Source organism: Anarrhichthys ocellatus, unplaced genomic scaffold (genome assembly GCF_004355925.1).
Source record: "Anarrhichthys ocellatus isolate YVR2014 unplaced genomic scaffold, GSC_Weel_1.0 scaffold1, whole genome shotgun sequence".
NCBI lineage: Eukaryota > Metazoa > Chordata > Actinopteri > Perciformes > Anarhichadidae > Anarrhichthys > Anarrhichthys ocellatus.
Window position 1 is genome coordinate 5,626,460 of NW_022280031.1, and position 15,985 is coordinate 5,642,444.

Genomic DNA, 15,985 nt, shown 5'->3' on the forward strand with positions numbered 1-15,985 from the left:
ACTTTCTTAAAGGCCCAGTGTACTGTATGCCCACACGGTGCAAAAATCAGACCTTATCTATTAAGTCTGATTCATAAAATCAGAATTATTAAAATTGTTGTACTAATAATAATAATAAAGGTTGTATATTATGTATTTATACATTTTACTTTCTGGCTTGCCAGCATTGTGTTGGATATTAACTGACTAGTAGATTCATTTTTAAATATTTTAAGTATTTTGTTCAGAAGTAGCCGTCATAAAGTCTCACTTGTCTGATATAATTCGAGCTTAAGGTTACACTTCATGGGTCATTAGCTTTATTTTTGCAAGTGAATGGGGAAAAAAAAAGACCTGGAATCATGGGGAAAATACCTGTCAAACATCCATTGAAATTCAACAGAGTTAATATTTTTCCACTTTAAGACTATAATTACATCCTTTGCTTCTTCCGGTCAGCCGTCATTGTCATGAAGAGGCTCTGCCCATAACGTCCTGACTATAGTTAATCATTAGGCGATATGATGTACATATGCAGATACAGTTGTCCTCTTGACAGTTTGGGGAACCATTTGTAGTAAAGTCTTGGAATAAAGCACCTTTACTGCATATTAAAAGAGTAAAATCATTGACGTTGCACAGATATTGACAGATTCAGCTCAATGGACTCTACACGCAGACATGGGAAATACAGAGTGGAGCGGGAAGTGCTTGATGAGCAGAGACTGGAAGAGGTAACGCAGAGAAAAACATACTCTGACACTCACCCTTCTCTAAGTGAATGCCTTAAAGACTCCTTAAGGTAAGGCACATTTTATGGCTTGATCTTGTAACTTTGATGTAGATGTCGGTCTGATCTTTTTGTCAAAGTAACCAGAAACAAAATTTCAGTAAATTTATGCTTTAACACATCAGCTAAACTTTTGTCAATGTGTATCCTTCAAATCTCCTCCAGATGTACAGCACCCAAACTGAAACAAAGTGTGATGAGCAGCTTGCCTGTGTTGTACTGGCTGCCCAAGTACTCAATCTGGGACTATGGCATGCCAGACTTCATCTCTGGCATCAGTGTGGGCATAATGCACCTGCCACAAGGTATGACAATAGTCGATCATGGTCGAGTTTATATCCACAATACTACAGAAAAAGGTCAGATTTTTTCACAGTCATCACATAAGTGAATTTCATGACATGAGGATACATGACAAAAACCTAATGTATCATTTTGACTCAAAAGCAATATGTTGCACAAAGATGTCTTATTACGTTTGCCAGTAATACTACAGAAAAAATGGTTCTTAAGAATATTCATTAGTAAACTGAGACAGGTGTAACAGAACTTCTGTTTTTCACAGGTTTGGCATACGCATTGTTGGCTTCTGTACCTCCTGTATTTGGGCTCTACTCGTCCCTCTATCCAGCGTTGATCTACTTCTTTTTTGGAACGTCACGCCATATCTCCATTGGTAAGTAGAAAGAGAGATAGAGACGTAACTGTAGCCATTATAACCCCTGTAATGATATGTGCTGCTATCTTTCATTGTGTTCAGGTACATTTACTGTGCTCAGCATCATGGTGGGTAGTGTGACAGAGAGACTTGCTCCAGACTCGGCTTTCCTCATAACGAATGGGACCAACGTCACTGCAGAGGTGGACATAACTGCCCGGGACTCGTACAGGGTGCAGGTGGCGGCTGCTACCACCGTCCTGGGAGGACTTATTCAGGTCTGGACACAGCATCCCACAGAAATCATGATGTTGTATTCTATTGTTACAGCTGCCAATACTCATTCACATAAATTATTGTTTGCATAGGTGGTACTGGGTTTGGTAAAGTTTGGATTTGTGGAGACATACTTGTCTGAACCTCTGGTGCGGGCTTACACAACAGCAGCCGCAGCCCATGCTGTGGTGGCACAACTCAAGCACATCTTTGGAGTTTCACCCACTCGATTCAGCGGGCCCTTTTCACTGGTGTATGTGAGTACTGTCAAGTATTTGGTTCTGATTGCTGCATTTTTGTTGATACACCAGCACTGATATGATAATGTCATAATGTAAAAAAGTAACATTCAAGACACGAATAAAAAAACGTCACTAAATAGTAGAAAACTAGAATAGAATAGAGATTTAAAACAAGTTCAAATATAATAAGACAGGAGTTATAATACAAGATACAGTGCAAGGAATTAATAATTATTTGATTTAATAAATACCAGCGGCCAACAGAAAAGTCTTTAGCCTTAATTTAAAAGAACTGCAAGTTGCAGCAGTTTGTTCCAGGTGCATAAAAACTGAATGCTAGTTCTCCATGTTTAGTTTTGGGGTCAGAGCTGTGATGTACTTCGGGCTTGAAACGGGATGTTGTTGAGGTGGAACATATCACGGATCAATTAAATGTGTAAACCAGTAGGACATCAGGTCACAACAATGTTATAAAAAGCAAAAATATATGACAATCTAAATTTTGTATTTATTTTAACACAAGTGTACATTATAGATTGGTGAATAAGTTAACATTGTGGGTATGTAATCTTATACTGAATTCTGACTTTAAATGACAAAACTATAAGTTGTGTGCAGCTCAGCATGTGTGTTTCAATGCGTACGGTAGTAGGCTTTAACCATCTCCTGCTTTTCCTTATTCCATTTTTAGATTCTGAAGGATGTTTGCATGTTGCTGCCACACACTCATCTTCCCACACTGTTGGTCAGCGCTGTGTCCATGGTGTTTCTGATTTCAGCCAAGGAGCTCAACTCTTTTCTCAGTCCGAAGCTGCCAGTGCCGATCCCAGTGGAGCTCATCACAGTCAGTTGATAAGAGGACACACTCTCTGGCCTCTCTTTATGTTATCACCTCTGTGCTCTGTGTAGCTGCTGATGTTGCAGCACTGAAAAAGCACAGACACTGTGGAGCTAAGCAGCTGAATCAGCAGTAGTGCCCGGGCCTCTGCATTTGTGCAGTTCACAGCAAAAATGAACTATTTATGGCTAATAATTAAGTTCACATCTAGCATATGATTCACCAGATTTGTAATTATTGAAGGTCTGACGTGTTGTGAAATTTGACTTTGGTGTGAGTCTGTGTTTATAATCTGTATGCTTTCTGTTATGCCTTTAGATTGTGGCAGCGACATTAATATCAAGCTATACCCACTTGAACAGCAACTACACTATTTCAGTTGTTGGAGAAATTCCTAATGGGTAAGCATTGGGGTCCAAGTTATACCGCTGTAATTATTTGTTGAGTCATATTTCCAGCTTGTTTAGTACTAACTCATTTCCTTCTCCTCTACCTTTGCACCAGTCTAAGTTATCCCAGTGTACCAGATGCAAGTCTTTTTGGAGAAGTTATTGGTGATGCTTTTGCATTGGCCATGGTTGGATATGCCATATCTATTTCACTAGGCAAAACATTTGCACTGAAACATGGATACAATGTGGACAGTAACCAGGTAAACCACAACTCTTATTAAAGTCCTGTTTAATTCTGCAGCTACAGGACCTTTATCGTACTTCTGCATTCCTTTCTCTCTGTACTTTCCTGCTCATTCTTGTGTTTCTTGTTCTCACCATGCTGCAGGAGCTGGTGGCGCTGGGTCTCAGTAATGCAGTGGGAGGCTTCTTCCAGTGCTTCTCTGTCTGCGCCTCCATGTCTCGAAGTCTCATCCAAGAGACCACCGGAGGAAAAACACAAGTGAGTGAGCAACAGAAGTAAAAACATTACATCAGCATGGCCTCACAAGTACTGTGAACATGCAACATGCAGTAGTTACACTCCAAATATATAATACATATGACCCATTTGAGGATGATTGAGGTAGGGTAAAAAAGAAATGATCCTTAAGAAAACATAACCACATTATGTTTATAACAACCATGTGGAAATTCAAAACGGATGCTAAAACATGTACTGTAGTTTTTACCTTTGAACATGTATTATGCATTAACATAATTAGTTAGTTTTGTTTGTTAGTTAGTGTGTGTGTCCACATGGACTTTATTGAAAACAAATGTGGTTGCAGTGGTGACACATTTGTCAGACATGAACAAAACTTTAGTTACATTGCAAACAAACAACTGCCCATGCTCTACAAAAAAATTCAGAAGGCTCTGATTGAAGGACTCCTCTAGGCTCCTCTAGTCCATGTCAATGTGTCCTTGGGCAATACACTTGACCCCAAATTGCTCCCGAAGGGAGACCAGTAAACCTGTCTAATTTTAACTAATGATAATATACCGGAACGTTGTGTACACAGAGATGTTTTTTGTTATTTATCTAAACATTATATCAAATCAATTAAGTATTAAAAATCAGACTTCAAAGTTGTTAGAGTACCACTAAATATTGGTAATATGTGCTGTCAAGATATTCTCCAACCATGGACTTAATTTCTGATGAACAAACAAATATGTTAATATGCCTGTTAAACACAAATATTTCAATAAAACCAGAAACAACCTTTGTGTTGTTCTTGCAGATGGCTGGAGTGGCCTCAGCTCTCATTCTGTTGGTGACTATACTGAAACTTGGACCTCTGTTCCAGGAGCTGCCAACGGTTCGTCACTCTACAACTCATATTTTCTGTAGATTTGCAGTAAATATTTATGATGCATGACATGTTTTTGTGTAATGTAAAGGATTTTTTTTTATTTTCCTCGTTCCCACTTCTGTGTACACATCTGATTAATCACGTAAACGTGTGGGTGTGCTTGTTTCAGGCTGTCCTTGCAGCAATCGTCTTTGTAAATCTAAAGGGGATGTTCAAGCAGTACTCTGACATTGGCACACTGTGGAAACGCAGCAAGATTGATCTGGTGAGAAGTTTATTACTCACTTAAAAAATGAAAGCACCAACTGCGACAGAATTTGCTGTGGTGTTGAATCTGGAAATGTGTCATTCTTGTTTCCTTTTCATAATCATACTAAAGAATGCATAATGTCATACTGCATCCCCCAGGTGGTGTGGTTGGTCACTTGGGTGTCAACCTTGCTGCTCAATCTGGATCTGGGTCTGGCAGCATCAATCATCTTTGCTCTGATGACTGTTATCTTCAGAACTCAGCTGTAAGACTCCTCTGCACCTCATCATAGTATATCTGAGTCACACTGTGTGTGTGTGTGTGTGTGTGTGTTAGAGAGAATATAATAGTAACTGATGTTAGGCTGCAAGAACTGCCAGATTAAACTAAATACTATATAAAAACATATTGCACACATAATAATGTTGTTTTTACTCCATTCAGGCCAACATACTCTGTTCTGGGAAATGTTCCAGGTACAGAACTGTACGTGGATATAGAGACCCACAGAGAGGTGAGACAGAAATATAGAAAATCATACATTATAGCTTCTCACTTCGCAAAAAAAGCTAATGACTTTTTGCTTTTTGGCAGGCAAGAGAGATTCCAGGTGTTACTATATTTCGCTCCTCTGCTACGGTATATTTCGCCAATGCTGATCTCTACCTTGAGGCTCTGAAAGAAAAGGTTTGTTCTCCCTCCTAGTACTATATAATAAATCTACTCTTGGGCTGAAACTGATGTATGTTTTTCTTTAATAATTAGTAATCTCATGATTGTATTTCAATGCAAAGTAAAAAATGTCCAAGGTCTCCAAAACCCAAAGATATTCAGTTTAATATCATATGTGACAAAGAAAACCAGCAAATCCCCACATTTGAGAGACGGGACCCACAAAAATGTTTAGCATTTTTACGTGAAAACTGACTAAAACATTAAAGGGGAAAAAAAGGCCAACTTTTGATGTGGATCAGTGTAAATGGTAAATGTTGTCAATTGAAGCAATAACTTCCTCAGCGAAAGCGAACAAAAGCTGAGTTCTCCTTCTCTCAGAGCTGTGCCAGCAGTGCCAGCAGTGCCTACATATACCAGGATGTATTGTGCACCAATTCTGACTCCCGGAGGGTTCCCGCCGGCCGTATTCTCTTGCGCGGCTAATGCAGCCGCAGCCTCGGCCTCTCTCCGCTGCATTTATTCAGCTGAATACTCTGGCTTGAATAAATACAGCTGAATATCCGAATCAGACAAAACACTGTAACTCTGAAGAGGCGGAGACCAGAAATCCAAGCTGAAATAGTCTGTAGTTCTTCCTTCCATCCAACTGCATCACTGTCATGTCAAATGAGGGCGCTGGATGCAGGAAGAACAGATTTTGCACCTGCAAACTGCACTGCTTTCTGGGTCAGTACAGCACGCACAGAGGAATTTATTGATTCAATCGACCGTCAACATTGATAGGACATACACAAAAAAGGTGACACATTTTCCCTTTAACCTTTTGTCAAAATACTTGCCGATTAAATTTCTGACAATCAATTAATCAGCTAATTGACTAATTGTTCCAGCTCTAATCTCTTCTAATTTCTTCTTTATCAAAGCAATAATTTCTTGTTTTTGTTCCCTGTTATATTTTAATAAGATGCAGATGATGTTTTCTTTTTCTTTATCTGTTTTCAGAGTGGGCTTGACATCAGTAAAATGATTATCTACAAGAAGAGGCAGGAGGCCAAACAGAGGCGTAGAGAAAGGAGGGCTGAGAGACGGGCAAAAAGGCAAGCCAAGAAAGAGGTAGGTATGCTATAAACAATCCATTGTTTATAGAAAATGTACAAAACATTTTATGGACCACACTATTTTTTCTGGTGTTTGGCCTATTGGTCAGCTTATCCTCTATGTGGCACCGCAGTCCTGTGTGTTATAGCAAGTAGTTGTCTGAAGAGTACCTGCTGTCACACTGGACAGAACTGCAGTCGGTGACCAATGGCCAAGCTACCAAAAAGTCAACGTACTCAAGTACTTAACAGGAGTTTGAATAATTTCTTTCACATACGACTCTGCAGAGACGGGCACAGAGAGCCGCTAAACAGCTGTCTGGAGCGCCGGTGGTCTCTGTGGAGGAAGAGGCCGGCCGCTGGGGGGCCACATGCGTGGACGGGATTGTTACAGATGAGGAGGAGCAGGGCTGGCCTGAGAAGGAGAATGGGACAGTGTTTGTCATCCCTATCACCCCTCAAACACCAGACGGCCCCTGCAGATGGGAGTACCTGAAGGGAGGAGAACCAGACTCCACCAGCTTAGGGTGGATGTCTGAGCTGCAGGACGGGGACACCACCACTCTGGGCTCCAGCAGTGAGGACACGCTGAGTCACGATCTGGAGCGGGTCTCTCTTGGGTCACTGGGCAAGTGGACCTGGGACATTCACTCCATCATTATCGACCTCTCCACGGCTAACTTCATTGACACAGTGGCTATCAAGACTATGAAAAATGTAAGTACAACAGGGACAAATATCCCCTGAATGAAATGTAAAACATAACTAAAAAGGTCTTCATTGACATGTCAACACATTTTCCCTTGTTTTGAAACCTCAGGGGAACAGCCTTTTGCTTTCAGGTCATCCAGGTGTTGAATCCTTTTAATAAATACTGTAGCGTAATTTGAGAAGCTTACAAGTAGAGCTTGGGAGTTATGTTTTCTTATTAACAGCTAATTTTACAATGTTGATACATAGATTTAAGATAGATTTATTTAACAATAAGAAAGGTAAATACAGGTCTGCAATCATTCGATCCTGACATATTTTTTAAATTGATTGAGTTCAAACGATAAAAACACAATGAAGAAAAAGATTCCTTTTGTTCTCACGAGAAAGGGAAAGATTCAATATTTTGGTTTAATTTAGTCTGGGCAAGTTCTAATGTCACTGAAATGGGAATTTATTAACTTCTAGTTACAAATGATATTTTACTGTTGTTCGTTAACTTAACATGTATGATTGACTGTGAGATAGATTAGACTGAGTAGGATTAGTAGCACTTTAAAGATTGTTAAGTGGTAGCTTTTGATGAGGACAGATATTCTGTTTTTACATTATTGACAGATTTTCCAGGACTTCAGTGAGATTGACGTAGATGTCTACATGGCTGGTTGTCAACGTGAGTGAAATCACTTCCTCTACTACATGAAAAGGCTCATTGCGGTGGTCATTTTTTGATTTTAAACTGTTTTCTCTTCAGCCACTCTGGTGGAACAGTTAGAGCTTGGTGACTTCTTCTCCGAGTCAGTTACTAAGAGGCATCTCTTTGCCTCCGTTCATGACGCTGTGCTCTACTGTCTGGACCACCGCGGAGCAACATCGTTTGCCAGATACGAGCCATCAGTGGTGAGTATATTCAGCTCATGTTTCGGTGACACTTCAGTTGGATGGTCCAATGTTAAAACTCGATAATTTTCATTGAACTAAAACCGTTACGTTTAATCATGTCATCTTAACTAAATCTAAAAACTGTTTGATTTCAGGACACATACAGCACCACAAAGCTTTAAGGACTTCAACCAAATTGGATATCCAGCACTGAAGATGGCACAACTGTCTCAACATTGACTGGGAGCAATATCAGACACTTTTAGGACATTTTATTTGTAAATGAATAGATACCAGAGATGTTCCGATACCATTTTTCCTTCCTGACACTGATTACAATACCAGTGCGTTACAAAACTAAAAATATATATATTCTCATTTTTGAACAGCTGTATACTACCAACCCTGTATGGATGATATTATTGCTATCATTGTTGCATGACCTGGCTCAGGTCATGCAACATAATGTCATGTTATCAAGACAAGATAACATGATCTCCGATACCTGATCCAGCATTTTAGACTGTAACGGAGGCATTTACAATACTGTTTTAGACATCGGAACAACTCTACAAAACCATTGATGACTTACATTTATATTTATAAATCTTATCTTTAAAGTAGGAAGACACATGAGTTTAATTTAACTTTATTCAAAGTGGGAGGACGATAGAATGCATTTTTAGGGAAAAATACAGGTAATAAAATGAAACCTCTCAACACTACCTTTCAAGAAGAATCTGTTAGAAAATAATTCAAGGAACAATTACAAGACAACATGCATCACACAGACAGTGTGAGCCTTTTTTGGTAATGGCAGCATTGACAAGGAAGGACATTGAAATGTTTGCAGGAGCCATTTCAATTTTTAAGTGCAATTTCTGCTCATAGCAACAGCAAACAGACAATCTGTGAAGCTAATGCATGCAAAGGGATTGTTTTGTCTCAACTGTTTTAATGGGTTTCTAGTGCAACATTCCTAAAAAGGGAAATTATAGGAGATTCAAAAATAGAAGTATAACAATAGGGATGCACCGATCTGACTTTTTCGGTCCCAATACAGATACTGATACCAGCATTTTAGTTAATAAGCTGTATGCCTCACTGTGTGGAAGAGACTGGGATCAGTCTTTTATGTGTGAGGCAACATCAGACCTGACTTAAACATTGCTTTCCTAACTTTGTTAAACAAAATGTAACAAATAAATATATAGATATAAATGTACTGAACTGTTATTTATTAAAATAATGGTATCTGATCAGCCTATTGACGATACCTGATCCGGCTATTTGAGTCATTATCAGACAGATGTCAGTATTGGTGCATCTCTAGATAACAATATACAAGCAATATTTACCAAAATCATCTCTTTACAGTTGCATAAACCCACTGTGACCTCATTCCCTGAATAAATCTTGTCTCTACAAACTGGACACAGAGGATCTTGCCAAAGAAGTTGTGCACATGACTGAGGAAGGCTCGGTAGATTTTTAGTTGTTTTTTTTGTATAAATTTGGTTTATGAGCTACAAGTCTTGATGGATATCAGAACTCTGTAGGTTCGGGTTGAGAGTCGGACCTTCATCATCCTCATCCTCTGGCTGCTGTGAAACCAGCTGCTGGTAGCGAACCTGCCGCTGGTAATCCGGATCAATGTTTATCCATTTATTTGCGACCCACTTAGTGCCATGGGTGACCACACAGCCTCCATGCAGTGCATATTCATCCTGCTGTCCCACCCAACCTATTAGGGAAAAAATAATAATGATAATAATAATTGAATGTTTGTTAGCAACATCCTTCACATCATGGCATCATGTTCTTTAAAGAGCTCACACTGATGTTATGACTATCAACCACACTCAACTCGTTGGTCGATATTAATTAATTGTATTCTCTCGACTAACATTTCATTTTATTTATTAGTTTAAATGAGCCAGAAATCAATTTTAAATGACCTGTTTTATAGAGCTGTACTCTTACTGTGTGTAGCTGTCTTTCTAGATTACCTTTCATTTGTACAATGACAACAGTATGGGCTTGAATCGCAACCTTTTGACTGCATTTTATACGTCGACTTTTACTCGGTGCCAAAAAACATGAAAATTACATGTTAATTGCCAAGATTAATTGAATTTAAATAAAATAATATAAGAAACTGCAATGTCAGATTTCGTGTTTTTAGTCACGCTAGAGCGGTAGGTTAATGAGGGATGCAATGTCGGCCTGCCACTATGATCCAGACTGATCTCTGTAACTATGTATGAATTGTGATAAAAATGTTGGTGAACCCCGAACATTTCATCTAGTGGTATCATTAAGTCAAAGTTCTCGCTTGAAATGTCTCGACATCTACTAGATTGATTTTATACAGATATTCATGGTTCCTTGACGATGTATCTTAATAGGTTTGCTTATCCTCTGATGTTTAATCTAGCGCTACCATGACGGTAATTTGTCCACTTCATTGGTTTATGGCCAAATAGCTGCAACACTTGATCAGCTGTACTTTCTGTTTTGTGATAAATACCAAATGCGTGCATGCTAACATGCTAAACTAAGATGGAAGATACATTATTAAACATTACATCTGACAAACATCAGTGTGTTAGTGTTGTCTTCACGAGCATGTTAGCATGCTGACATTAGCATCTAGTTCAAAGCACCACTGTGGCGAAGTGTAGCTTCACACAGAGCTGCTAGCAGAGCTGTAATCTCTTCGTCTTGTTAATTTGCATTATTTTGTGATAGGATTTACAAGACTATATGTTGGTAAATGGGCTTTAACTTTGTGTTTTAATATTGACAGACAATGTGGCACACAATGTGTATATAAGAAAAATGTTACTTTTGAAATAAAAATTCTAAATATGCTCCTACATCAAATGACAATGAAATAGTTGCTGATTTGCATCTTCATTGCAACAGTATGGAAACAAAGTTCGCAATCCTACCTTTTCCATCAGAAAGGTAGTTGTACCAGAAAACAGCGGTCCCTTTGGTAGGCTTCACCTTTAGGTTGCTCTTGTCACAATTCCTTCTGGTGTCCAAAAGATCAACGTCATTCTGTATGAGAGACTACAACGAAACATTCAAACTCAGTGACACAGTCTGTTCAACGCCAGGGCCATGCACTCACTGACAAACGTGTGAGTTAACACAGATATGAAAGACATGCGCAGTATGTACACATTACTTTTGCAGGGCTCTCCCTACACATTACCCACACACAATTACGCACCACTTCATCATAGGTCCTGTTGTCTGCCACAGGGAATGCGGTCTCCCCACCCCCATCGACAGAGTTCAGGTAGAAGAGAACTGTGATGTACCTAGGTGTGCAACACAGATTTAAATTGACATACATGTATGGTGCAAAACAAACACACACATACAACACTTTGCAAACAAGAGGCAGGCACACACATTTTTACAGGTTGACAATGTTGAGTCACACAAACTAACATGCCAGCTGTCACAATGGAGTTTAGTAATCACACTGCGCAGACGAATTCAGATCTGGACATTCATAGATATCATTGTAGCGAAATGCTGCTTCAGCCAACACTGTGCACCTCAGGGATCTCACCTGCAAGACGTCTCAAAAGGAGTGGAGGTGTTCGCTGCGAGGCGCGTGTGTGTGCATGCTGTTTCAGGATACACAGGGCCGCTGTCGTGGTGGGCGTGGTAGTGTCCTCCCTCCTCATAGCGAACCACCTGGAGGGGCTCACTGAGGTCCACTAATGCGGGTGGGAGCCGAGTGAGACGAGTCACCCTTTGGTGGAGAAAGGTAATGAAAAAAAAAAATTGAAGTCTGGGGAAAAAGGTGTTAAAACTGTCCTTTCGATTTGTGAAAAACCTTATTTATATTTCAGTTATTCAAGCACAACAGCAATCGGAGAAGGTGGTTTGACTTGCTTGCCTCGCCTTGATGTCTTGGAGGACCTGATGTGTTCCTTTGCCCTGATACAGCCAGGTGTGTCTGCTGTTCCTCACCAGCTGACTCCTCTTCACCCCTCGCTGCAGCAGGAAGCGCTGGAAGGCATCATTGCTCAGAAGCCTGAACTCTTCTAGACTTAGCAAACCTGTCCAAAATATGAGATGTACATATTCTGATGCCTTGCGTAAGTTTTCATTTCTTGAGTTACTGACAACTTGTACCATAACTTAGGGAAAAAAAGTTTTTTATTATACTTTGATATACTGTGTATAATCTAGTTTAGATGTGTTTAAATGAGACCTGCTGCCCTTTCTGGAGTCCTGATGCATTTCCAATGTTTAGTTCAAGACCAAAATTAGTTTAAGATGGGTTTTATCCGGTCACATTCATATTCAATACCTGTGTCTATACTCTGTATCACGTATGCTTCTAAAAATGACTCTTGTGTCCATAGTAGACCCTAACCTTTAAAGAGGGGTAATAAGTAGACATGGCCTCAGGTTAAGCAGTCACAAGCCAAAACGGTTGGGAAGCACATTATCAGTGATTTAAACAATGTGTTTGTAACACTACTGAGGTATGCCGTGCAGTCAATGTATGCACTTTTTACTGTGTTCAAACACTAAAAATATATTACCATACAGAGACAAACAATATTCATTGTTCTTGTCAAAACTCACCACTGTCGTCCCTCCTGGCGATGTAAAACTAGGTAGCACTTTTAGTAAAGTGTATAAAAATGTTTAAGATTATTTCTCAAATTATACTTAAATTTAAGAAGTACAAATATTTACACAAAATAAATAGTCAATCAAAATAATAGCTATGCAAATGGATGCATTTCTGTAAAAAGGACAACGTTGATTTCTTACCATTACCGTCCTTGTCAGCTTTGAGCCCAGCATAGATTTCTCTCAGATTCTCCGGTGTGAGCCAGATTCCGTCCCTCACTCGAGAATGAGTCAGTATCTAGTGGAGGCACGACAGTAACGACAGGATGAGTGAACCAAAAAAAGTACTGCATGTCATACAGTCCATGCTCACGATCCACTAACTGACATTCACCTCATGGAGCTGCAACTGTCCATCCTGGTTGATGTCAAGAAGGTTGAAGATCTCTTCAGGGCTGAGGTTGAGCTCCTTGGCCAGCTCTTCCTGGCCGTCTTGCACCATTAGCTGACTCTCCATTAGACCCTTTAGCTGTGCAAGTTGCGTTACCACACGGCATTCATCCTCCGACAGAAACCCAGGGATCTCTGTAGAAAAACACAGACGGACAGTTATACACAGAGTCAAATCTCTTGGCTTAACAGGATTGCAGCATTTTCTCTGCTGCATGCTTCAAATTTTCTGATTTGCAACCGTACCATATTGTATTGTAGTTTTATCTAGAAATCCAGACAATTTTATTTATGTAACCCAACATCACAAATTTGCTTCAAAGGGCTTTACAATCTGCACAGCATACGACACCGTCTGTCCTCAGACCCTTGCTTCAACATTTAAAAAGAGTAAAGCTAAAGTGATAAGTCAATTAATCAATTAGTAAAACAACAGAAGATTAATCAGCAATTATTGCGATATTCAATTAATAAACCTTTTCCAGCTACTTCACTTAAAGAATTTGCTACTTTGTCTCACATGAAAGTACACTTTAAGCCTTTAGGTTACCAGCTTGGCCTCTGCAAAATTGCAATAGACATGTCTCTCTATTTTGTAAGGTTTAATAGAGAAAATAATCAGCAGAAAATGTACAGTCAGAAATATATTTAGCTGTAGCACAAATATAGACAATTATTTCATTAGTTGCATGTTTTGCAGAGCCAGAGTGGAACCATTCATATCAACATTGAACCAGTCAAAATCAAAGTCAGTCATAAACAGTTAAATGCTTGTTACCAAAACGAAACACTAATGAAGAGAACGACGAAAACAAACAATATAGTAAGCTTTACATTTTTCCACTTCAAAATGTTTATACCATCTTTACTCCAGCACATCTAATGCCTACATGTATGTTTTGAATTGTGTTATGTCCCGATCTGTTTATATGAGCTCTTAACTGGGGTAGTAGCCTCAGGACTTATTGACCCTTTTTCAGCCTTGATTGACCTGAGCGTGCACATATGTTTAAACTAGGCCATGTGTTTGAGGGTGATAGTTATGAAGATGAAAACAAGGACGAGTGTGTGGTGAATGCATGTTTGCTTACATCATCATAAGAAGAGGAAAGACTCTTTGGCCACTCGAGGCTCATGTGGGTGAGCTGCAAATGTGTTTTGACACATGAGTGTTTCGGCTCTTACCAAACAGCAGCGGTTTCAGACTCAGAGTCCGCATTTCATGCACTTTGCTTGGCACCAGTGACACCTTCTGGACGTGTCCCACCTTAGAGAAGAATCAGAGAAGTGATGTGGTGGTGCTTATTGTGTGTGTTTGAGAGAAAGCACAGGGTATAAATGAAGGAGTGATGCATCATCACATTACTCACCCTTATCCCCTCGATTCTTGTTAGGGAAACATCACGCAGAAACTCAGGCTTTGATGGCGGACGTCGCGACTCGGGGTGCTGGTGGTTACTGCTCGGAGCATCGCGACTCTGGTTGGCATCGTCCGACCCGCTGTTATAGTGAACGTAAAATAGCAGTGCTATAACATTAATGATGTATACGTGAAAAAAGACCATCACTACCACGAAGTAGGAGCGGGAGCACACGCTGCTCTTGTTGCAAGGGAGACGGTCGCACGGCGGCCGGAGCGGCAAGGTCGCGCTCCCGGACGGGGTAGTGTCTTCCTCGGCATCTGATGTTTCCTGGTTGTCACTCATTTTCCTGATTCAAGAAGGAGTTGTTGCTTCCTCGACAGCAAAGTCCATCTGATTAATCCAGCGATAGGCTGAACGTTTGCTGGCTACTTAGTTAGAAAGAGCAGATGTGCTGTCTGACAGATGTCCAGTTGAATTAAAAAGAAGAAAGCCAGATTCTCCGCTGCAATCGTTGCGCACTGAAAAACAACAACACGGAGGTTTCATTATGAAGCCGTGCTCGTTTAAGATGAAAAGTCAACTACCATTGACACTGTGTCGTTATCGTTTCGCCCACTGACAGCAGCGCTGCAGGCTCGGACAGTCTTGTTTACACTGCAGCAGTCCCAGTCAGCAGCGGACGCAAAGCGGCGCACTGCGCATCCCAAACCACAGCGGAGCTCATCTCAGAAAACCTGGTCCATACACCTGATCCAGCATCAACCGAGTACAATAATCACTATCTAAAATAAACGATAAAAAACCACGAAGAACATAACATCACGGTCTGCAGTATATCCTAATATATATACGCCATCGCCCGAGCTCTATTTACGGCAACAGTCTGCCTAACGCTCAATGGTGACCTCTGGTGACCTGAACAAATACCACACTCCTGTCTTTATACATTTCTCTCGTTCTGTCTGTCTCTTTACATTGCCAAAGTAAGTGTAAAACATAAAAAACTGTACGTCCAATAATAAAGATCTACTAGACAGACACATATACATGCATGAACATATACTCCTCTCTTACTTGCAATTATTAGGGTTTTATGGCCAAAAGACAAAGTATTTGACTGACCAAGTCCTGATCTCAATCCAACTGAAGTATAGATGGGTGCACTAAAAGTATACAGACCAGGCAAAGAAGTGTCAAAGAAAAAAAACAGGTATATGCTGATAGCAGCAATGTCTATAAGAAGGCAGTTGATTGCAAAGGATATACGACCAAATAATAAATACAATTACTTATACATATTATTTGAAATTGTTTTTTTTTAAATAGATGTTTGCAATAAAGGAATATAACATAAACAAAGTATGTTCAGATAAATGGCCAAGACTTCATTAAATAGAAATTGATACAAATAT

At 39.9% G+C, this 15,985-nt stretch overlaps 2 protein-coding genes across 2 annotated transcripts; one reads left to right on the plus strand and one right to left on the minus strand.

Annotated features, from left to right (window-relative positions):
- Positions 1 to 641: 641 nt before the first annotated feature.
- Positions 642 to 8,330, plus strand: slc26a6l1 (solute carrier family 26 member 6, like 1). Its single transcript, XM_031847483.1, has 19 exons — positions 642 to 781; positions 935 to 1,074; positions 1,335 to 1,445; positions 1,530 to 1,705; positions 1,796 to 1,960; positions 2,637 to 2,789; positions 3,102 to 3,184; positions 3,288 to 3,435; positions 3,564 to 3,677; positions 4,462 to 4,539; positions 4,703 to 4,798; positions 4,942 to 5,048; positions 5,228 to 5,297; positions 5,378 to 5,470; positions 6,461 to 6,571; positions 6,844 to 7,272; positions 7,885 to 7,939; positions 8,021 to 8,166; positions 8,304 to 8,330. Exons 1-19 carry the CDS (start codon positions 642 to 644, stop codon positions 8,328 to 8,330), a joined length of 2,442 nt encoding a protein of 813 aa, XP_031703343.1.
- Positions 8,331 to 8,572: 242 nt separating this feature from the next.
- Positions 8,573 to 15,464, minus strand: p4htmb (prolyl 4-hydroxylase, transmembrane b). The gene is made up of 9 exons (XM_031851500.1): positions 14,580 to 15,464; positions 14,395 to 14,476; positions 13,154 to 13,344; positions 12,961 to 13,057; positions 12,071 to 12,233; positions 11,738 to 11,923; positions 11,390 to 11,480; positions 11,103 to 11,226; positions 8,573 to 9,892 (listed from the first exon to the last, which is right to left on the minus strand). The coding sequence occupies exons 1-9, from the start codon at positions 14,913 to 14,915 to the stop codon at positions 9,675 to 9,677; spliced, it is 1,488 nt and encodes a 495-aa protein (XP_031707360.1). The 5' UTR covers positions 14,916 to 15,464; the 3' UTR covers positions 8,573 to 9,674.
- Positions 15,465 to 15,985: the final 521 nt, after the last annotated feature.